A 25,540-nucleotide genomic window follows, 5' to 3' on the forward strand; every position below is an offset into this window, starting at 1 on the left:
CCTTTAGAGGTAGGTTTTTCCTACACGCTTCAGCAGGACAATTGTACAAATACCGGAAAATGAGTGGCCCCTCATTTTCTTCCAGTAGATCTGTAGGTCATGCGTGTCTACTAAGTGTTCACATGCCGTGAAAAGCTCTTTGTGTTTGACTGGCTTTTTGTTTGATGTGGTGTAGTTGTTGGTTTTCACAGTTTCAAGTGGCATTTGAAGCTTAGGTGTACATATTAGGTGCGCATGTTTATGCTTTAAATGGGAATTGTGAAGAGAATTTCTGCTATTTCAGCATATTGGGAGGACTGAGCTACCAATTTGAAAATTAGGGGTTCGTAAGGCCACCCGTTTATTCCAACAATGCCCACTCCTGCCATTAGTGTGCGTTCTTGGCGGAATGAACAACCATCTACGTATGCAGTGACAAGGTCTTTGCATGTGGTAGAGTCGAAATAATGGTGGTTAGCCACGAGGGTTTCAGGAGTTTGTGGTACTTGGGAAGGGATATCTCCTTCACATCATCTGCAGGAGGCAAGTCCCATGCCTAGAGGGCTCTTGCAGTTTTGTGCATAATGTACCTCCAAGTCAAAGCTTTGAAGAGCCATTAGCCAGGAGACTACCCAATCGTTAGTCACTACGCCCTCTCAAATTCGTTGGCTGTTCAGGAAAGTGACTGAAAGAAAAGCACAGTTTTGATTTTAGTGCTTGCATGGCTTGTTCCTGGGCTTCGCCCCAGGTGAACTGGGTATCCTTTTTTAGTAGATCATAAAGTGGACGGGCTAGGTCCACATAGTTTTCAATGAACTGTCATGAGTAATTGCATACCCCTAAGAAACTACAGAGTTCCTTAAGATTGGTTGGTGCTGTGAGGTCTGTTACGTTACCCCTTGCACTCGACTTACTTGTGGTTCAGCACCATCAGTGCTTACAAGTAGGCCGATGTAATTCACCTTTGTTCTGCACCACTGACATTTGGCGAGTGATATTTTCGCACCTGCTGTCATGAGCTGACCAAGAACATGATCAGTCTCTTCGATGTGTGCCTGCAAGGAGTGGTTACGCATGAGGATGTTATCCACATATATCAGGGTGCCTTGCTTGCAGGCATCAGGGCATGCTTTGTTCAAAAAAATGTTGAACACTGCTGGAAAGTTGGCATACCCGAAGTGGCACCGAGTGAATGTATACTGTCGGTTCACAAAGATGAAAGCTAGCTTGTGTTGGTCTTCTGCTAGTACCAGGATAGTCCAGAATCCAGAGGCTACATCAATGGTAGAAAAGTATTTAGTGTTTCAGACAGAGGGAAGTTCTTGCTCTAATTTTGTCATTGGCCACAGAGACAATTGGACCTGTTGACTAAGTTTCCAATAATCAATGGTCAGGCGCCATTTGCCATGGGTTTTACAACAGGCCATAATGGTGCAGAGTATGTGCTGTTGCAGGGATGAATGATGCCCTTTTTCAACAAGTCGTCGATTATTTCCTGTACCGGTCTTATGATGCCAACAGGATTGTGTATTGGCAGACAAATGTGGGTGGTGCCCCTGGACAAGTGGGAATGCACACTGAGTGAATCTCACTGAGACCACTGTCTGTTGAATCTGTTGCAAAAGATTTTTGATATTTACAAAACACCCCATGGAGGTTCTTGCGTTCTTCTTCGTTTCGGAGTGCATCGGTTTCCTTTAGAATTTGTTCGACTTGAATCATAAATTCAGAGTCATAGTTATTTGGGATTGTGTGGACTCATAATGTCCTCGCCCATATCTGGGAGAAGGGATGGTTCCAGGGAGGATTCCAGGCATGAGTCCAAGGAAAGGACCATGACTGTCATTTGATTATCATCAGCTAAGTCTGCAAATCATTCTGCCAATGGCATCTTTGCTCATGTTCAGAGCTGAGACGAGAGCGACGGCTCGTGTGGGTTGAGTATAGAACACCTTTGGTTCTGGGTGCTTGAGGAGCAGGGACATAGGCATTGGTGCTATAATAGGGATTCACAATTCAAAGTCATGGAATCTAGTACTGACTAGCCAACCCAAAGGAGATGACTGAGAAATCGTTAAGGGTTGAGCGGTTTCATTTTGTACAAACAGATTTTTTTGTACAAAATGGATCTTGCTTGTGTTTCCACCAAAGGTGTGGCTTCTAGGGTGAGGCCTAGTACAAAGAACTGTGGTGACAGTTGTAAAAGTGCATGAGCGTGACTTAAGAGTTTGCCAGGCCGCATGACCAAGCGGGTACATTTGTGGTTTTCGCGGGTACCACAAGGGAACATTGGTTGGCCACCTGACATACCTCAGGAATAGTTTGTCCTGACCCTAGGGTGCTGGGATCTGAGGACAAAGTTTTTGTTGAAATTTCAGTTAAGGACCACAGCATACTATTGGGGGTGTCTACATGGACATCAAGACATACCAATAAATCACTTCCAATGTAAGCATGTGCTAAGCTAGGGATGACCAAAAAGTAATAGGTGAATACCCTTTTGTTCCACTGGACGGTTAGAGCACAAATTCCATCATTTGGGGACATTATTTTTGACTTTGGGTCAAGAGGAAAGCGACAAGGACTGCTAACCAAAGGAATATTCGGCTTAGTGAGGCACATGGTCTTAAAGAGTGTTCTGCTTATGATGGACTTATGGGTCAGTCCACAGAGCCAGAGAGCAGCATTGTCAACATGATGATCTTGTATTGTGAGGCCGTTCACAATAGGATGCCCAGGTGTATCTGCTGCAGAAGGCATAGCGAAAGTGCAAAGAAATGTGCTCCGCTGTTCTAACACGGCAGTAGCAGGCCAAGAAGAGATCTCTGGTGTGGCCTCCATGTGCTCAGTTTCCTCCTCCTCAATGTGAGAGATCAGAGTGGGTGGACCTTCTATTGATTCAAGTTGGATTTCGAGGCGGTAATACTGAGCTTCCTGGTGGTGTGGGGTGCAGATGGGCAAAGGCTCACGCACCTCTGCCCAGATCTTTGACCTTTTGAAATCAATCAGTGGTTTGAATCAGTTAGGGAGGTCTTTGCCGATGAGGAAGGGAATTGTTTCAAGAGGAAAGTGCAAGAGGATGCACCAAAGTCATCGGTTCGATGGCTAAGTCTATTAGCAACATAGATTGAATTGTGAGGCCTGCACGTGAGTATGGCTGAATTTTAAGAGCACAGTCTTAGAGCTGTAGTTCATGATTTTCATGCCGAGCAATAGCTTGAACCTGGTGGAATAAGGTGGAAGACATTAGAGTGACATCTGATGCAGTGTCCAGCAGGGCCTCATGCATTAACTTACCTTACACAATTGTGGACAAATAGAACTCACATGCAACCCCTTTTTTCAGGTAAGTGTCCCATGAACTGTTGGATGGGTCATCTGGCATTAAACCCTCTCTGGCATCTAACTGAACAACTAAGACAGCACTGGAGGGTGTTTGTGAGTCACCCCCCTGTACAATTTGATTCTCAGTGTTTGTCTGGGTCATGGGGAGATCGCACTGAAAGATGGCTTGTCACCTCTCCTACATAACTCTCTACTGTTTCTGGGGTGTTAGAAGATGGCACAGAGTCAGGTTGCACAGAGGTGAGGGTTTTTTTCTTTTTCTCTTTACAAATCATTGTGAGCATTCAGCGGATTTCTTCTAACTTAAGTTCCTTAGTTTTAGACTTGTCTTTGTCATTATTTTCTTTATTTTGGTACCAGTATTTCTCCTTCCTTTCTTTAGGAGAATCAGAAGGCTGGTTCTGAGCTGGTTGCTCATATCACTTAGGGGGATATGCTAGTTTTCCATGGCGCACACCTCTGTTTCCTGCAGGGTAATTAATAGTCACGACCATACCCAGGCCTGTGCCGCGGGTTCCAGAAATTTTGCCTTGATTGCTGTCTGGCCTGCGAGGAGGGAAACGTTTGTAGTGTTGTGAGGGCAGAGGAGCTTTCGGGCCCTCTCTCAACCACAGCGTTTGTGAAGGGTCCTGGGCGGATCTTGGTGAGTAGCACCCTCCAACTCTAAAGGTGGAGAATTAGCATTGACATTTAGGACTTTAGGACATTTCAAGCCATTTATTTGCTTTTTGTTGAGATTTTAGGGAGTCATTTCTGGGTCCGAAATATGCCTGCCTGAGTCTGAATTGCCTGCCTGAGTCTGCTGAGGGAATTCCTCGCGTTGCTGTTTTACATTCAAGGCAGCAGCCAGTCCTCTATGTGACAGGTAATTGGAGAATTCTTCTTCCAATGCTTGGCAAAGCAATTCATATTGCACATTCACATAATCTGGCTGGCATTCAATTATGTTACTGAGTTCTCGGCCAGAGGTCAGTTTAATCAAATAAAGTCATCTACTCTGATTCCGGGGAAACGTTGTAGATAGAATATAATACAATATCTTTCAAATAAGAAAAGATATCATAAGAGCCATCTGGTTTGGGATAAAAGCGTGTTATATTGCGTGCAATTTTGTCCAAGCCTTTGTATGAGGGACCCAGAGGGTGTAGAGATGTGTGACTGGTTTGCAGTGCACTGGGTCTAGCAGGGTGTTGGAGTGGATGGCTGACAGGAGACACAGGGTCAGGCGCAATACCTGTTGATACCAGAGGAGGTGCTGCAGCAGCTCTAAAGGTTATGATCCCTGAGTCTGGTTCCTGATCCTCGCTGTCTTCCTGCTGGTCCTGTCTTTCGCTAGCGGCACTAGGTGGCACATTAGGCGTGACATGTGGCAGGGTGTTCCCTTCAGCCATTTCTTGCTGAAGCTGACTTAATTCTGTCTCCACCTGTGCTCGCAGTCGCCGAGACACATCAAGTTCACATTCATTGGCCCTGAGCTGTACTATATCTAGGATGGCTATTTGACCTAATGCTTCAGTTAGGGGCTTGCTCTTGAGTATATCTGTTTAGTGGTCACCTATTCACTTGCCCACCATGTGTTCATGACTGGCCTGTGAAGCCTTTTGCACAATTTCTGCGAGTCCAGGTATCACATCACTGGTGAGGCTTGTCAGGACAGAGAATGCCTCATCCCATAGGCTATCTCCATGTGCTTCCAATGGAGAAGTCCCTTCTGCAATGTTAGCTGTGCTTTAATTCTATTCAACCAGGATTAATCTTGTCAATCCCTTTTAAATTCACCTGAATTAAAAATCACCTGCACTGCGTATCTTAAGGACAAATGCTAGGATTTGTATGGTGTCCAAGTTCACTTGTGAATTTCTAAAAGGAAGACTGCTAGTGGTAGAGTGAGGAGGGGAAGTTGCTATATACAAGTGAGCAGTAAGGGAGAAAAAATAAAATACAATTATTCAATATATAATATATATAATGGTGATTGCTCTAAGACTGCAAGGGAAGCTCAGCTTCCCCTAAAATATCAAAAAATAAGTGATCAAATCCTGTTTGTGTGTACATGTCATTGAATAAATATGCACTACAATGCGCTCAACTTTTGTTCAGAATCAGCTTCTAATCGCTGGTAAAGACGCGGCTTTCCTCTCAATCATTCCCGCAGTGATTTAAACAGTAGAGTTCAATAGCGAAGCAGCGAAGTGCATGATGATTGGATGATCTGTCTGAGGCTGAATCCCTTTTTGATTGACAGCGAAATGAGCGAATCAGCGATCCTTTGGTGTAGAGCTCCGTGAGAGCATTACATTTTCATTCTGTTCTGAGTTGAACCGGAGACATTCTTAAACCTCTTAGCGGCATTTACTTTGTTAAAAAAACGATTTTTTCTATTTCTGGTGGGTTTTTTGTAGCTGCTTGTGTTTGGAGACTGACTTCTATAACTCTTTCTGACTTCTATCGCAGTTTCTGTCCAGCGGGTGCTGCTGAGCCCCTCCACCGTCACAAAGCACTCACAGGCGGACACACTTCACGTGGGCCAAGGCCGTTTAAGCAGCCTAGTAGTGATGGGAATTTCGGCTCTTTTTGGGGAGCCGGCTCTTTTGGCTCTGCTCTTCATAAAGAGCCGGCTCATTCGGCTCTTAAATGGCTCTTTGTTTTACCACTTATTTCCACTGGTACAGAACAATATTACCTTTTACATTTTACATGACTATATGGACAAAATATTATTGTTCAATATTAAAAATAAATAGTGTTGCAATGGCCAATTGTTTTTATGGCTGTCTTGTAATAACTCACTGATTGCACTCACACATTCAATTGTATAAATAACTTTAAATAATAACTTTAAATTATAAATAACTTTAAATTTTTATTTAAACACCTTAATAAAAAATCACTTGTAAACTCTGAAATGGAAACTCTGAAAAGCCAATGGAACCCAAAAGGTAGGCATTACAAAATAACTTATTATATTAAATAATCATCCATTTCTGGGTAATAAAATAAACAAATAGTCTGCAAAGTGCAAAACAGCAGCATTCAATGGTAGTGATTAAAACAACCACAACTGTCAACAAACATTTAACTGATTTAACATATTCTTAATCTATTTTTTGGAAGGCAGAAGTGTCCAAATGTCTCAGCTTGGAGGGTTGGAGCTTGCTTGTTGTTCTCTGATTGGTTGAATGACAAGACTTAGAAAAAAATGGCTCGGTCTTAGATGGGAACCCGCTCTCATCGTTCACTTACAAGAGCCGGCCCTTTGAACTGGTTTGTTCGCAACCGACACATCACTACAGCCTAGCTCTGCTGGCCATTGAGAGGACACTAGCCGAGTCCCTGGAAAAGACGCATTGTTGGTACGACAGGGTCACAGATCATTTTCTTGAAAAGGAACGCAGGGGAGAATTTTAGTAATAATAAACCGACACATTTTATGGTGTAGGCCGAAATTGAGCTTCCCCTTCTTGAAAGACCAGCATCCGCCACTGATATATACAGCGGTTGGACAATCACACTGAAACACCTGTCATTTTAGTGTGGGAGGTTTCATGAATAAATTGGACCAGCCTGGTTGCCAATCTTCATTAATTGCACATTGCACCAGTAAGAGCAGATTGTGAAGGTTCAATTAACAGGGTAAGAGCACAGTTTTACTCAAAATATTTTAATGGACACAACATTATGGGTGACATACCAAAGTTCAAAAGAGGACAAATTGTTGGTGCACGTCTTGCTGGCACATATGTGACCAAGACAGCAAGTCTTTGTGATGTATCAAGAGCCACGGTATCCAGGGTAATGTCAGCATACCACCAAGAAGGATGAAATACATCCAACAGGATTAACTGTGGATGCAAGAGGAAGCTGTCTGAAAGTGATGTTCGGGTGCTAACCCGGATTGTATCCAAAAAACATAAAACCATGCCTGCCCAAATCACAGCAGAATTAAATGTGCACCTCAATTCTCCTGTTTCCAGCAGAACTGTCCATCGGGAGCTCCACAGGGTCAATATACACGGCCGGGCTGCTATAGCCAAACCTTTGGTCACTCATGCCAATGCCAAACGTCGGTTTCAATGGTGCAAAGAGTGCAAATCTTGGGCTGTGGACAATGTGAAACATGTATTGTTCTCTTTTTTCACCTTTTGTTCACCTTTACTGTTTTCCCCACATCCATGGGGGAGTTACGGTGTGGAGAAGCCCCAAAGAAGCGTACATGTCTTGTCACTGTATTGGCTGCAAAAGGAGGCCCTACTCCATACTAATAAATTATTGTGGTCTAAAACCAGGTGTTTCAGTTTCATTGTTAAACCCCTATATGTATATATATATATATATATATATATATATATATATATATATATATATATATATTCGTTTATTAATTAACCCCGTGGTTCAACACATTTGTTTGGTGTTGTGTAGAGGTGTGTTTCATCATTTCAGTGTTTCATGTGCATCTACACCAGTTCACAGTCATTTTCTATTTTGTTTCTGTACTAGTTTGTTTCTAGTGTCCTGGTTGTATTTTTTCTATAGTATTTTTCTAGTATTTAATAAGATTGTTTATGTGTAAGTCTGCTTCCATCATCCTCCCTGCAATTATGACAATATTATTTATACAAGCATCACGCTTATTGAGAAGATAAATTATTTTAAATAATAATAACAATAATTTTAGGTGCCTTAGACATTTGCACTGCACTGCAGTTTGTCCTAAGAAATTTTGCTAATGGAGGGGGAAGCTGAATGGAAGCTAAAGGCATTGCATTATCGTTGACACGAACTCCTTCTATGAGTTTGGGCCATTTAACTGTCTCTATAGCTTTAAGAACTCCTTTAAATATGTTTGTTTGTATATAGCAAGTTTTATAAAACATTGGGCACAGTGACAGGATGCAGTGTAACCACACAATCTGGCACTGCACTTCTATAATTTTGGCACACACACCATCGCACCAGTTACAGTGTATTCAGTGTAACATAGCTTAAAAATCCTGGGACAAATCTTGGATGTTTTGGGCTTAAATACCCCTGTCTTAAATGTTCCAATGTCTCAGGAGTATGGAAGCAAATCTGTCTCATCAGATTTTGAAATATTACCTTTGAATTTGTAGCACTGAGTTTATGTTGCACTGAAATTATGCATCTGAATTTTCAAAAGTTGCTTTTGAATTTAAGTCTTCAGATATCCACCTCTGAATATTTTTCTTTTCAATTATGCATCTGAATATAATTGCTCTTGAATTGAACTCGTGAAATTTCAAGAACACATTTTCACTGTTATTATTCAAGGTTAATAAATTAAGATTTAAAAATATTCAAGCTTAAAAAAATTCAAACACTATAATTTGAAGTTGCTCGAATTCTATAGACCAAATTCAGATGCCAAAATACGAGTTAAAAAATTCAGAGCACACATCCAGTATACAATGGATAAGCAACCGATTGATTAAGATTTTGTTTCACCTTAAATGGTGCCCTAGTTGCTTTCTGTCGCTGCTAGATGGCAAAATACAACACAAAAAAACAACACAACTTTGGCAAAAAACACAACTTTCATACAGTGGAAAAACTACACGTTTAGCTTCTTCCGCGGATATTATCTCTTTATTTTCAAAATGTCTCACAAATCTAAAAGGCTCACTGAAGACACAACATAACAGACTATTGATATCCTGAAGATGAAGGAATTTTACTGTGGAATTTTTTTTTATGTGAACATAGCATGTGATATATCAGAATGTGGAAACATGAACTTTGGGGATACTGTCATGTGAAAATTAGGACACCCCATGAAAGCCTTTGTCTTTTTTAACATATTTAAACATATGGACATTTGACTTTCATTTGAACAGCACTGAGAGATGGAGCTAATACAAATTAAACCGAAGAAATTACTTATAAACATAAGTTGTACAATGTAATTGGCTTTGGCCAAGAGATTTTGGCAAATCTTTCATGGGTGCAACCCACATACTCAGCTCTACTCATTGTCAGGAGCGAGGGGCGGATTGAATGAGGCGGACGCACTCGCTAAAACACAGTATATTTAATAACAGATGTAACAACACAACGAGACTAAAACAGAACGAAAACAAACGGAGCAAAGCAAGCTAAATAAAACACGGTGAACTAGACAGGGTAAGCGTGACAGACGGACAAACAGCGAAAACAACGATAAAGGAAAAGAGACGGGGAGAAGCTGAGGAGACAGACGGACAGACAAGAAAACACGACCGACATGAGAAAGGTGAACCAACGTGACTGAACAAAGGTGAAATGAGAAATGTACGACAAACAGGACGTGACACAAGAGGGCTTAAATACAGACATAAACGAGACACACCTGGACAGATAACGAGGACGGGCTGACACATGACACGGACGAGGAGGCGGGACGAGGGCGGAGACAAGGATATAAACAAAACATAGCCATGTGCGAATAAAGCACATGGCGGGGACAACAGACAGACAGGACGAAGGCGTGACAGATGCCCCCCCCAAGAACGCGCAACTCCCGGGCGCGTACTCCTAAACCCCCCAGGAGCTGGCACTGGAGAGGGCACGGAAAACAAGACAGGACTCAGGACAGGACGGGAACAGACACAGGAGCTGGGGACACGACAGGACCGAATATACGAGACGGGACATGGGACATGACAGGAGACTGACAAAGGGGGGCAGCAAGAGACGAGAACGGACTGGACAGGACAGGAGTGGACACATGGGACTTGACAGGGTTTTTTACATTGGACATGACAGAAGACGGGACAGATGATAGAACTTGGTGCTGGGACTGGACAGGAGCAGAGACTGGTGACAAGACACTGGACAGGATAGGAACGTTAGACTGGACAGGGGTACGTGACTGGACAGAAGGCAGGACAGGTGACATGACACTAGACTGAACCGGAGACGGAACTGGAGACTGGACAGGGGATTGAAAGGGAAACTGGACCGGAGACAAGACAGGTGACTGGACATTGGACGGATACGGGAACTGGACGTGAGACAAGACAGAGGGTTGAAACAGAGACTGGACAGGGCTGACAGGGGACTGGACATGAGACAAGACAGAGGGTTGAAACGGGGACTGGACAGGACTAACAGGGGACTGGACATTAGACAAGACAGGAGACTGGACTGGACTTGGTAGGGGAACAGGGACCAAGACGTTTACGGGGACAGACATGAATACAGTAACAGGTACAGGGACAGAGACAAAGGCTGACACGGGTACTGGGACAAGGACAGAAACGGGAATCATGACAGGGACAGACAAGGGAACCAAAATAACAGGGGAGTGCCCAGGACTGGCTAATGTCTGTGGGACAGTCTGAGGAACCAGCCTGGGCACAGTTCTGGGGATCGGCCCTGAAGTCCTTCGGGCCGACCTACGGACATGGACAGGGGAGGCCGTAGCCACAGTCACGGGTACAGGAGCGGCGGGCGCCGCCGCAGTCACGGACACAGGAGCGGCGGGTGCCGCCTTCACGGACACTGGAGCGGCGGGTGCCGCCTTCACGGACACTGGAGCGGCGGGTGCCGCCATCACGGACACTGGAGCGGCGGGTGCCGCCTTCACGGACACTGGAGCGGCGGGTGCCGCCTTCACGGACACTGGAGCGGCGGGTGCCGCCTTCACGGACACTGGAGCGGCGGGTGCCGCCTTCACGGACACTGGAGCGGCGGGTGCCGCCTTCACGGACACTGGAGCGGCGGGTGCCGCCTTCACGGACACTGGAGCGGCGGGTGCCGCCTTCACGGACACTGGAGCGGCGGGTGCCGCCTTCACGGACACTGGAGCGGCGGGTGCCGCCTTCACGGGGACTGGAGCGGCGGGTGCCGCCGTCAACGGGACAGGAGAACCTGCGACTTCCTCCTCGGAGGCAGGAGAACCTGCAGCGACGTCGTCCTCGGAGGCAGGGGAACCTGCAGCGACGTCGTCCTCGGAGGCAGGGGAACCTGCAGCGACGTCGTCCTCGGAGGCAGGGGAACCTGCAGCGACGTCGTCCTCGGAGGCAGGGGAACCTGCAGCGACGTCGTCCTCGGAGGCAGGAGAGGCGCGCGCCGCGCTCACGAAGACAGGCGCGGCTGGAGGTGCCGCGCTCTCGAGGACAGGCGCAGCTGGAGGCGCCGCGTTAACTAAGACAGGCGCGGCAGGAGGCGCCGCGTTAACGAAGACAGGCGCGGCAGGAGGCGCCGCGTTAACGAAGACAGGCGCGGCAGGAGGAGCCGCGTTAACGAAGACAGGCGCGGCAGGAGGAGCCGCGTTAACGAAGACAGGCGCGGCAGGAGGAGCCGCGCTCTCGAGGACAGGAGTTCGTGCTGCTCGCCGGGCTCGCGCTGGAGCTGTAAAGGGTTTAGGGGGTTTCACAGGCGCACCCATCAGATCACCTCGAGGTGCGCCCCTGTTAGCCTCAGACCTCGGAGTTACGGAGGTGAGGCTAACAGCCCCTACCCTTAACGCCCCCCCAAAAATTTCCCCGGACCTGAGGGGGTAATCCTCCAGCGAGGGGGGAACTCCAGCACGCTTCTTCCGCCGGCTCCTACGACTCGCGCTGGAGCAATCACTCGACTCATGAATTGACTCATGAATCGATTCCTCCCGAAGGCGTTGAGCCACTGTGGCATGCATTTGTCGGAGCCGGCTATTCCACATCGCAGCCCTGTCGAACATAGAGTCTGTGCTAGCTGCGTCCTGGTGGTCGTACATTCTGTCAGGAGCGAGGGGCGGATTGAATGAGGCGGACGCACTCGCTAAAACACAGTATATTTAATAACAGATGTAACAACACAACGAGACTAAAACAGAACGAAAACAAACGGAGCAAAGCAAGCTAAATAAAACACGGTGAACTAGACAGGGTAAGCGTGACAGACGGACAAACAGCGAAAACAACGATAAAGGAAAAGAGACGGGGAGAAGCTGAGGAGACAGACGGACAGACAAGAAAACACGACCGACATGAGAAAGGTGAACCAACGTGACTGAACAAAGGTGAAATGAGAAATGTACGACAAACAGGACGTGACACAAGAGGGCTTAAATACAGACATAAACGAGACACACCTGGACAGATAACGAGGACGGGCTGACACATGACACGGACGAGGAGGCGGGACGAGGGCGGAGACAAGGATATAAACAAAACATAGCCATGTGCGAATAAAGCACATGGCGGGGACAACAGACAGACAGGACGAAGGCGTGACACTCATCCTACAAATGCATGTTCCTGTAAGGGATAAATTGGGCCAATAGACAGACTAAATGTTATAGTTTTAAATTGTTTAACCTTTTAAATTTTAGTTTTATTCTGGCAGAAGTCCAAACATTTAAGGGATTTACTGTTCATTGTTTATTACCACAAATATTGATCCTGATTTATGATTGGTTGAAGAAGTCATGTGATGTAAGGATAAAGGGGAAGTGAGTAGAGTAGAGAGTGAGTTTGTGGCTTCTGATGGCTTCTTTAGTGTACTTGGACGATATTCTGATTTTCAGCCGTTCATTTGGAAGAGGTTTTCTCCAGATTTCAAGCAACTGGTCTCAAGTTAAACCCTGCTAAATGCTATTTGGCCAAAGACCATTTCCAGTTCCTAGGTCACATTGTTTCTAATAATGGCACTCAGCCAGATCCACAGAATGTACAGTGTGTTGCTGATTGGGGAAGTGAGTAGAGTAGAGAGTGAGTGTGTGGCTTCTGATGGTGGAAAAATAGAAGAGCACTGCCCGGAAATTATCCGTCTCATCTGGTTTCTTTTTGAATGAAGAGTAATCCAACCACCCTATATCGAACCGCCACGTGTACATTCCTTACAAATGTGGCACAATTGAAAAGGGAAATTAACAGGCTTTTCAATGGTATAATATGTATTGCCAAAAAGCATTGTTACAATAAAGAAATGATCTACCAACAAACACAACTTTATTAATTAAACTCTGCACTTTGGGATATTATATTTTTACTACACCTTCTGTAATATCAATTTCAGATTCTTGATAATCTGTCAATTAAAAAAATAAAAATGTCATAGGAAATATACTCCAAAGTTCATGTTTCTACATATTCATCATGTCACTTGCTATGTTCACAGGACCATGACAAAAATTCCACATTGACATTTCTTCATACTCAGGATATCAATAGTTTGTTATATTGTGTCTTCAGTGATCCTTTCAGGATGCAACTAGTGCACCATTTAAGGTAAAAGAGAAAATCCAAATCAATCGGTTGCTTATCCTTTGTATCCTGGATGTGTACTCTGAATTTTTTATCTCGTATTTTGGCATCTGAATTTGGTCTATAGAATTTGAGCAACTTCAAAATATGTTGTTTGAATTGTTTTAAGCTTGAATATTTTTAAATCTGAATTTATTAACCTTGAATAATAAGAGTGAAAACGTGTTCTTGAAATTTCACGAGTTCAATTCAAGAGCAATTATATTCAGATGCCTAATTGAGAATCAAAATATTCAGAGGTGGAAATCTGAAGATTTAAATTCAAAAGCAACTTTTGAAAATTCAGATGCATTATTTCAGTGCAAATAATATCAGTGCTACAAATTCAAAGGTGGTAATATTTCAAAGTCTGATGAGACAGATGTGCTTCCATACAGGAGCCAAGCACAGACAGCAGCTAAACCATTTGGGAACTGCACAGGATTTGTTGGACACCTTTCTCAAAGTTGGCTTTAAAATGTTGCCCTCATACCAAAGAATTGATCTCGATTATTAACTAACCCAAATGCCATCACCCAGCTTATAAACCAGAAACATGTTAAGATCTGTCTATTTAATCCACCAGTTCAACACAAGTGGGGTATTACAAACCCTAATGTAACATTGCAATGATCCACATACACTGTATTAGGAAGAGGCATGTTTTGAGAAATTCAATTAGATTTTTTATTTATTTCATGCATTTATTTGCATTTCATTCATTTATTATTAATAAATGCTATTTACAGTTCAGTCATATCAGACGATACTTTGTGCCTTTCAGAGATTACTCACATGTAAATTTTGTTAGTACTTATGAACATTTTGAGACTATGAACATTTTGATGAATCAGATAAAAGTGATTTATTAATGATTTAAGTACAAATTCGTTCCACTCGCATTTCATGAATGAAGGACACTGCACATGCTGGAGAACGAGACTGAGATTGTAGAGAGAGGAATTCTGCATATACATAGAATGTAGATAATCTCAGTCATAGATGATCCACCCACAAGTACACAGATGCAGTTGCATTCTGTACATCTGCTTCTGTATCGTTTCGTTCCAATGGGTACTGGTCCAATGTGAATCGTTCATTCATTCATTATCTGTAACCGCTTATCCAATTCAGGGTCGCGGTGGGTCCAGAGCCTACCTGGAATCATTGGGCGCAAAGCGGGAATACACCCTGGAGGGGGCGCCAGTCCTTCACAGGGCAACACAGACACATACACACACACACACACTCACGGACACTTTTGAGTCGCCAATCCACCTACCAACGTGTGTTTTTGGACTGTGGGAGGAAACCGGAGCACCCAGAGGAAACCCACGCAGACACAGGGAGAACACACCAACTCCTCACAGACAGTCACCCGGAGCGGGAATCGAACCTCCAGGTCCCTGGAGCTGTGTGACTGCGACACTACCTGCTGCGCCACCATGCCGACAAAATATCATCTTACATCTTACATCTGAAATATCATCATGTCATGTCAGTCAAATTTCTTTTCTTGCCGTAGTAGGAGGTTCTAGGCCAGGTTAACTGGTGAAAGGTATTTGAGACTAGGTAGTAGAAAACACTGTATATTTTAATTCGAGTACAGCATTTATTTTTCTTTCATAAAATGTAAGAATCCTTGCATAATAAATTAATATCTATCAAATGTATTAAGTTTCTATATGTACAAAAAAATCCTTCTTTTTCACTCAAAATATCTGCACAGAATTGTGGCACCGAGTTCAAAGGTCAACATTATGTGAGGGTGCATTAATGCACATGCCATGGGTGACTTGAAGGTTTGTAAGAGCAGGTACCATTATTGCTGAATTACATATACAGATTTTAGAGCAATATATGCTGCCATTTGTAAGGGGTGTGTGAAAAAGGCATTTGGTTGCTTAGGAGTTACCTTGGGTTCTTTGTGACCTCTTGGAGCATTACACACCTTGTTTTGTTGGTTGAATACTCATGGGGAGGATATTAAGTCTTGAAATTTCTCCATTTGTACACTATCTCTCTGACTGCATTAGTGAAGTTCAAACATTTTAGAGATGAGTTTGTAATATTTTTCAGCCTGATGAGCTTCAACAACTCTTCTTCTGAAGTCATCGCCCTTCTCTTTTCTTTGTAACATCATGCCCTTCCATCAATGTGTTGTGAAGTTCATATTTTGATAGACCTGAGTACTTGCTTAAGGTTCACATATTTTTGACACTTGCATGTATGTAATATTGAATTGCTTTCCTTGAATTACGTGACTAGGTCTAATATTTTTGTGTCATTTGTTTCATATTAAAACTAATTTTAGGATTTTGAATGTATGAATATCTGATTAAGTTTTAGGTCAAATTTTTAAAAGGGTTCACAATATTTCAAGGGTCACTGTAATATATGGTGGATACCCCTGGTAAACTTACAAATTTTTACTTGATTGCTGGGGACATTTTAAGGTCCTGTGCACTGTCCCTATCACAATGCTTCAAGATTTATAATAGGATTACAAAGTAATTTATTTTTATTTTATGTTAATGTATATTCCATAATGTTCACATGTGCTTTAGGCAGTTGATACATCTTTACATTATTATTTTTTAAGATTATATTTAGTCTTTCCCTATTAATGATTTATTCATTTATTTTCACTAAGAAAATAAAACACATTTTACAATGAGTTTGGTTTCTGAAACTAAACAAACATAAAACAGTCATAGAAACTCACTCTGTGGAAAATCCATTGCTTTAGTGTTGAGTTAATGGAAATGTTTGTAAGTATTTGTTACCTTTGACCTTTAAAAGTGACGTTGAAGTTCTGTAACCTAATCTCGTCTTTCCACGGCAAGAAAAGGCTTACTGAACGGGTGCAGGAATATGGGAGAGAAGTGCATTCTGGATCATTATGTACCTGCAATGCCATAAAGAGTTGAAATATCAGTTGTGCATTCTGTAATTAAATGCAGAGTGCTGGCATGCTCAATGTCCTGAATTACCTTCGGCCATCCCTTTAATTCATTGACAAACAATATTGGCACTTAAGCAAATGGCCCATAGAATGTCTAAAGCAGCTTGAATACCCTGGATTACCATTAGCTCAGGGAACAAAGCTAAATCTGTTTTGGCACAGCCCATAATTACTGTATTCAACTACAATGGATATAAATGTCTGTAATAATGAGTATTCTCTAAGCTGGCCAACAAATATCTTCCCAGGCAAGAGAGACAGACACACACACATACACACTACAGCCCATGTAGCAAACATACTGCAAGAACTCAAACCAGTGCTAATTGCCAAAAAAATCTATAACCCTAAAAACCGAAACAATTAAAAATAACTTGAGTTAATATTAAACATAACATGTCACATAATATAGAAGCATCAAATAAGATATTCAGAGGCATTTTTACAGTGTGAATATACCTGTATGGACACACTCGCTTGTGTGTTATCTTCACAGTCCTTCATCAGTGTGTAGCTGCACTTGCCAGGAAAGTAGTAGTAAAGCCCATCAAAGGTCTCATAATTGTATTGCCCCCATGAGCGACATGTCATCTCCCTCTCCATCCCTCTATTAGGAACTAAAATATATATTACTTGAACAAACAGCCATATTTTTCAATACAAAGGAAAGCACATACATTAAGTAATACATAATTTTTCAGCTTCAGGAACACACATTAACAGGACATTAAACAGAAAAATAAAAACAAACAACACATGTAAAATATAATTTCTATATGTTACTGCATTTATTATGTTACGATGTCACCTTTTCATTTTCTTTTTAAAAATGACTCTCTTCAGATTTTTAGAATTGTCTTCTCAGGGTGGAAGGATGGAGAGTAGACTTGTGCCTGATTTCAGGTCTGAAGGTAGAGTGACTTTTGTGCAGCAATTGATGCTATATTTTGGTAGTTACCTGTTTGGCAGTGTGATCCAGTTGCCTGATACAAAGAGCAGTTGCAGGACTCAGGATATACACACTGACCCCCATTCAAGCAGAAGAATGTACAGTTCTTTCCTGCACACATTAAATACAAGAAGTGTCAGTATGTTATATTCTGCACATTCATATTGTATGAATTACATTCATAATGTAATTGTAAAGTGTCCTTGAGTGTTAGAAAGGCGCTATTAAATAAAATGTATTATTATTATTATTATATGTTATAGCTATCAACATATTCTGCTATCAGGTATGTGTAATAAGTAACACATTGTTTTCCATAACAAACTTTTTATATTTTATTTGTTAAAAATATAAACTGATTAAGAAATAAATGCCTGCAACATACTCACAAAAGCTGGAATGTATGCATGTTTTCCACTGTGTCACTGGATCATTTTTGCATTTAATTATTCTTCTTAATAGTTTGGGAATTGAAGATAGAAAGTGTTGCAATTTTGCAAGTGGAATTTTTGTCAAGTCTTGCTGTATATAAGAATTGAGTTACTCTGCAGTTTGTAGTCACTGTTGTCTGATTCTAATCATTTTGATGCACCATACATTATTGATAGGAGACAGACTTGGACTGGAGACAGGCCAGTCAAGCACAAAAATTTTATACATACAAATGCTTGCTATTGTAACTCATACAAACTGTCATTGTCCTGCTGAAAGAGTAATGGAGCAAATTGGAAAAGATGTCATAGACATCAGCCTGTGTTCAAAATACCAATATACATCAATGGTACATTCACATATATGCAGCTGACATTCACTGATACACCCCCATGCTATCAGAGATGCTGTTTTTTGCACTTTTTGTTGGTAGCAGTCTGTTGGTCTCTCATCTTTGGCACATAGAATCTGGTGTCCGTTTTTCCCAAAAAAACAAAATGAAGTGGACTTGTTTGACCAGAGAACATATTTCCACCATCTTTCACCCTATCTCAAATTACTTCCAGATCAGAGGATGTTTTATGAAAATTCTTCTTTGTATAAGAGTTGCAGGTTGCATTTCTTGATTCAGTGGTGGACTGTGTTAAGTGAGTATGGCTTTGCAAAATACACTCGAGCCCATATGGCTATGTCCATCACAATTATACAGTCTCTCAAATACTACCTGCAGTGTTTTCTGCTCTTGGCCTTTATGCTAAGATTTGCTGACTTCCTGAAATTTGCCACATTATGTATTCTAGATGGTGAAAGATCTTTTTTGCAATCTTCCACTGAAAAGGTTCTCTTGGAACAAGTTGACGTTCTCACAAATTATGGCATAGTGATTGGATTGTTTATTACTGGAAAAGTGTTATCTGATCTGAAGATTATTGTTTTTGCTTATATGTGTAAATCCCCAGATTTGAGTCTACCAGGGAAGGCAACCTCGAAATCTAGATGAAGAATGGCTGAACATCAATGATGCCTAAATCCACCTACCCTACTTTTCCAGTCCATGCCAAACTGAATAGCAGCTTTTACTGGTGCTTGTGGAGGCATTATATCAATGGCTATGGCCCTCTACACTGACTTTACTGCACACATGTGCCCTTACCACTGGCTCTGCGGCCTGCCCACTTCAGTGCTTCATTTTGTTCTGTTGTGTTGCTCAGCAGGACTTCCTATGGACAGAAGTAAAGCAAACCTAACATGATTCAGGGCCTTGCTTTCATGAATCAATTTATTTGAAAATAGCTGATGTGTGAGACATTGAGACACTGATATTTATAGGTCTGTCCCAAAACCTAGCAGGCTGTCTAATTAGAGAACATTTTACGTCAGTGTGCATCCTCCCAACTTGTAGGCTGTCCTAATTCTTAAACACCTCATTATGCTTCCTACTAATATCTTCCATCCATCCATCCATTATCTGTAACCGCTTATCCAATTTAGGGTCGCGGGGGGTCCAGAGCCTACCTGGAATCATTGGGCGCAAGGCGGGAATACACCCTGGAGGGGACGCCAGTCCTTCACAGGGCAACACAGACACACACACATTCACTCACACACTCACACCTACGGACACTTTCGAGTCGCCAATCCACCTGCAACGTGTGTTTTTTTGGACTGTGGGAGGAAACCGGAGCACCCGGAGGAAACCCACGCGGACACGGGGAGAACACACCAACTCCTCACAGACAGTCACCCGGAGCGGGAATCGAATCCACAACCTCCAGGCCCCTGGAGCTGTGTGACTGCGACACTACCTGCTGCGCCACCGTGCCGCCCTACTAATATCTTAATTTGGCCAAATTTTAAAGCATCAAACCCTTCCTAAGCCACAAAGGCAATCCCAGGATGCAACGCAAGAACAACTCCCATCCATTTCACTGTTCTTCCAAAGTAAAATTAATTAAAATCGCGCTAAAAACGGAAAGTCTAGAATCTACCACGCTGAAACACAGAGGTAAAAGAAAAAAAACGGTGGGAGGGGAAAACCCGTGATACAATCACTCTTATGGAATGCGGTTGGGCTCTAAATGTGCGTGTTAACACGTTATTAAAATTTTGCGCCCTTACGCGTAAAATTGAGTCGTGACCAAAAAGAACATGTTTACATGCTTTTTAAGGTTTCTGCCAATAGGAGGCCTCACATCCGGGTATACTTACATATTCATAATAGGACTTGCGTCACACACTGTAGCTGACAACGAAACATAAATCCTCTGTGAATGTAGCCCCTATGTTTCATCTGAATTATTCATAACATAGTGAGCTAAGCACTGCCCCATGGCTACATTGAGCCCTACGTGAGCAGTGTGAAGATAGCAAAAATAGTGAGCTATTCCCCATGTCAACTGGAAATTTATTTTCCACAATAAATATCTATGGTGTTTAATACCTTAACATTTGTAAACATGCATATTATTATAAACCTTCATAAAATGCTCTAAGACTTTGCATAATATTATATCAAACAAGCATTACTATTCTCTCACACTGTGTGTGACACATATTGAGGCATAATTCATTCACACTGATAAATTATGTACATTCTTTTAACGGCATACTGTGAAACAAAACAGTGTCAATAGAAACAATCTTTCCAGATCCTTCTCTTTCTGAAAGTGTGTTCAAAAATACATATACAATAATTTACTCATGTTTTATTTATGTATATCTACTTCTATATATACATTAAAAACGTGAGAGGTTAAATCTCCAAAATGGAATTGAACGAAATATTTGTGTGTGTGTGTGTGTGTGTGTGTGTGTGTGTGTGAACTATGCTTTATGCTTTAAAATGTTCAACAATGTATTTATGTTTATACAAAATCCCCCAAAGGACATTGTTCAGAACATTAAACACTGGATTTTTCCATGATTTGGTAAGTTAAGTTTTTATGTTGTTTCAGCAATAATGGCATACACCAGTGGGTGGCAGTAAAGCATCATGAACATCATGATTCCCCACAGCGAAAAAATCCAAATACACAAACTTAACGTGTTAACACGCTCGAAACGTGTTAACATGTAAATGCAAAAAACATGTAAGCATATTAACATGAAATTATACGTTACGTGTTAATACGGAGGATCCAACATGTTTTGAGCCCAACGATGTTCCATACGCTCTCTAACTACAGTCTCAATATGTTGCCTCATGAGAACAGACAACCTTAGAATGCTGTCTACTTAAAAAGGGTTTTCGACAGACCCATTGTTTGACATGAAATTAGTTTTTGTTAAACATTTTGTATAAAGTGGTTTTCTCTTATCTGACTGAAACTGCTGGCTTATTCTTGCACATCACAACTGATATCTGAGAGTTCAGCAATTTCATGAGGCTTACACGACTACAAAGGGGATGAATTCTGACAACACATTATGAAGGAGGCCAGTGTCTCCAGGAATGGGTTGGGGGGCGGGGGGTTGGGGGGCTGTCAATAGCAGCTCAGCAGCTTGTTGGGACACCTGAAACCAGCTTACTGTACTGAAACGATGGCCTTTATTCACAAAACAAAACAAGCTGTGCTTTTTGTGTTTGCTGCTCATTTATTAAACATCACTTAAGAATGCTTTGTCTATTCATGTAAAAAATTCTAAATCTTCTAAATTTTCTAAAAACAGATTTCTGTACATTTAACAATGAATACAATGTTACTTCATGAAGTACATACCAGCCCACAGAAAATGTGTCTTTTGTACATGGACAATGAGCCTTGAATAGGTTACCCAACAGTTGTTGGGTGGGGATGGAATCATTAATGGGACATTGTGGAAAAACATCCAAATAGTACCTTACATATTTTAACAAGAAATATATTTAGTGGAAAATTTTCAAGCCTGTATGCAGTGTTACAGTAAGTTCATAACTCTGTGAAAGTAGTACACTGAAAAATTAGTTAGGTGTTAGGAAATTTCTATTTTGGTGTTAGATTTCTATTAGCTGTAACTGAGTTCACCCAAAATAATTTCAATTATCAGTAGGTAAAATAATATTTGGTTGTTTTATCTGAAAATAGTTTTTGTTTCCTGAAAACTCATCTCATCTCAAACATTCTAAAATCTATTTGGATTTATTTATTTGAATTAGTAATAGTATGCCACATTTCTATCTGTAATTATATGCATTTAACCTTATGTAACTGTATTTAGTCCAGGTGTCTGGACCCATTGTGTTTCAGTGCAGCGCTTCAGCGCAACTCTGCATCCCTCCTACCTGCTCCGCTTGGGAACCAGGGTCCCATTTCGCCACCATTATCCTGCTGCTTTCGCTGCGTGACACACAGAGAACAAGGCATTGTTTGTTCTTCACAGGTAATCAGCACTTGGGTTAGACGGAAAAGCAAGCACTAGACTGAAAGAGACTTTCCACTTCCAATTATATAAATATAAATTATATACTACATACACCATGCAATCAAAGAATGTAATAATAAATATATTATTAATTAAAAATGTAAATAATACAATAATTATACATTTGCAACATTACAAAATAAAATAAAAAAAAGGTTTGTAAGATGAACACCTATAAAATGTCTACCTTAAAATTGATATATTTAGACATACAGATTGGCAAGACAACATAAGGAATATGGCCTGACAAAAAATTCATTTATCATTCCACTGTACCCAGTTATTACTGAAATCATGAACATTTTAAAAGAAATTGTTTACACTTACTGTTCAAGACCATAATGTCTAGTTAAATTCATGGTGTCAATGCCCCAAGAAAAACATGCTGAAAAGAAAATCAATGGTAAAAACTGCATCTGGGGACAGATTTATATAGAGGCAACGCCTTACAAAATTTGCTGCATTTGATGTCACATGCATTGCATTTATTTATTGATTTACATACAGTTGTAATACAAAGGTTTGGGCAGTCCTTTTTAAGATATATGAAAAGCACTTTATAAATGGTATTTATTATTTCGATTATAATTATTAATATAGTATGAATTTATTCATTATGTACAGAAAATTAATTTCAGAGTTGTAAAATGCCATATTTATGTTTGTTGAGAGGATGTTAACATTTTCACTTAGACAATGAATAAAACATTTTTACAAATCATCTTTTGCATACCAATATACCCAACAGAGAATTTAGGCTTGTAGAGAAAATCTTTGTAAATATTAAAATTTTCAAGCTCTTACCTTGATGTATTAAGCAAAAATAAAACAAAAAAACATACGAACGTTTTTTGTGAGGAAGATATATATCAGGATCCATTTCTCGTTCCAACATAAGTGGAACCAAAAAAAATAAATAAATAAAATATCCTTTACAGCCTCAGAGCAAGTGCACCAAACTAACACATATTTTGAGAAAGTTCCTTCTCAGTCTGAGCCTCGTGCTCCCCGTATGTATGCATGAGCAGCAGCTTCTTGCTTCTCCTGATCTCTAGGAGGGGCGTAACTAAATCATTAGGACATCAGGGGCTGAACCATGGCAATTATATATTTAAACAGCCTGTCCTCTAGATTCTATATTGCCTCCACTGTAGACTGTAAAAGCTGGCAGTTTGACACAAATAGTTATATCATGTACAATTAAACAGTTTTACTGGATTTAGCCAATGTATTACATCTTTACATCAATTTAAAGGGCAACCACTCCTGTACCTGCGGGCTTGCTGATAGCAAGGAGACCACTGTTGTCCCACTGAGAGCAAAGTTGGAGGTCCACTAGTGTTTTACACCGCGTTTTTCTGGGCGGACCGCTGGTGATTAAACAGAATTTTAGACAAAATGCCACACTTTAGCAATTTTCCATTCACAGTCCAATTTACATTTTTTTCCTTCATTAGTTTATTTTGTTATCCTTTATAAATAAGATTAGTAAATAAGTTTAATCCAGCACAGTGTCAACATTTTTATCATAATCATTATATCAGACTTATACTCATTATTATATCTCTCATATTTGTATTAGTTTGTTTTCCAGAACAAAAGTCTCTGTGAATTTAAAATCTGTTTGAGAGTATATATGAGTTATATCCTGTACAGGACAGTAATCTGAGTGGTCCGATGGTGGACCATCGGTGGTGTACAGTCAGTGGTGTGCCAACCTTTTCATGCCAGTGGACCGATATATGGTCGCTGTCGGGGCTGAGACGACGCTGAAGTTAGCTAGCTCCTTATTCGCAAATGCAGATTCAGTGAGCCATGGTGAACGAAAGCGTTTAATGCGCACCTAATACTGCGTGCATTGCTTTTAACGTTTCATGGACAAAAGCAGAAAGTAACGAACAGTTTACCTTCACAACACATAAAGCAAGCCAAAATCATGAAATAAATATTTTCTTTGTTTTACAAAATCGCTGACAAGCTTTGTGTGTGGTATCCCAGCTAGCAAAATTGTATCGGCCCACACTTTGGGCTGAATCACGCACGCCGGTGTTGTGCCGAAAACAGACTCCCTGCCAGAATCCGACTCCCCTTCGCGTGCACGCGCCCCACGAAGACGTACACGGACTTAACGGGTTACTGTTATTCCTGTTTATAAAAAAATTGTTAATCTTTTATTTTCACTCACAGAAAACAGTGCCAAGTGGCATCAAGCACTAGTTTCATTTTTATTTATTTATTTACTTTTACACTCAACCTATTTTTTACACAACCTTGTACAACCACCAAGGGAATCTCTCATCATTGTCTGACATCCTGTAATTTTCAGAGCTTTTGAAAAGAAATAATTAAACTATATGAAAATAGCTGTGTTATAATAAATCAACTGTGCTTACTGAGCTGGGTTATACACATTTCATTATGGTGAGCAGTAAACCAAAAAGCACTGCACTACCTAAACAAGAATCTGTCAAAGGAAAGAAAGTATATATATTTAGGCACAGTCTTCAGACTAAACCCTCAAACCCCTGGTTAAAAACATCAGTTTAGATCAGCATGAAATAAATGCTGGGGTAAACTGCTTCATGTAGGTTTTGCTGGTGAAATTGCTGGTTTAACTATGTTCTTTTTCTATCCTGTTAACACTGTTGCATGTAACTGGGTTCCAAATATGTTTTTCTGTGTGTGGTGTGTAAAGCCCCACAAATGTTAAATGTCGATATTACTCAATGCATTTTGTAGCTTATATAGGGGGGGTATCTGAAGGGGGAGTACTATTTTGGCAATGCTATCATTACACCTGCCGAAATTATACTCCCCTCTTATCTGTGGAATGTAAAGCCTGATACACTTCCAATTTATTTTGGTGACATGTCATGGTGTGTAGAAGTTACCCTCAAATGCATTTTAATGTAGCTTATATACGGAGGATTACTGAAGGGGGAGTACTATTTTGGCAATGCTATTATTACGCCTGCCGAAATAATACTCCCCTCTTATCTCTGGAATGTAAAGCCTGATACACTTCCAATTTATTTTGGTGACATGTCATGGTGTGTAGAAGTTACCCTCAAATGTATTTTACTGTAGCTTATATAGGGGGGATTTCTGAAGGGGGAGTACTATTTTGGCAATGGTGTTGTTACACCTGCCAAAATAAAAACCTTCTCTTATCTCTGAACTGTAAGGCCTAATACACATAAAGCACAGTCTGTGCTTAACCCTACCTCTAATTTAATTTTGCTT

At 41.2% G+C, this 25,540-nt stretch overlaps 1 protein-coding gene across 1 annotated transcript in view; it reads right to left on the bottom strand.

The window, feature by feature from the left end:
* LOC136676794 (otogelin-like) overlaps positions 1-23,177 on the bottom strand; it is a 474,914-nt gene extending 451,737 nt beyond the window's left edge. Inside the window, exons 1-7 of the mRNA XM_066654019.1 lie at positions 23,102-23,177; positions 22,625-22,682; positions 22,158-22,212; positions 19,053-19,116; positions 17,474-17,575; positions 16,975-17,132; positions 16,337-16,458 (exon numbers count right to left, since the gene is read on the bottom strand). Coding sequence (XP_066510116.1) covers positions 16,337-16,458; positions 16,975-17,132; positions 17,474-17,575; positions 19,053-19,116; positions 22,158-22,212; positions 22,625-22,682; positions 23,102-23,177 — 635 coding nt within the window. The remainder of the gene's footprint in view (positions 1-16,336; positions 16,459-16,974; positions 17,133-17,473; positions 17,576-19,052; positions 19,117-22,157; positions 22,213-22,624; positions 22,683-23,101) is intronic.
* Positions 23,178-25,540: the final 2,363 nt, after the last annotated feature.

The sequence above is a fragment of the Hoplias malabaricus genome, chromosome X2, assembly GCF_029633855.1.
Source record: "Hoplias malabaricus isolate fHopMal1 chromosome X2, fHopMal1.hap1, whole genome shotgun sequence".
NCBI lineage: Eukaryota > Metazoa > Chordata > Actinopteri > Characiformes > Erythrinidae > Hoplias > Hoplias malabaricus.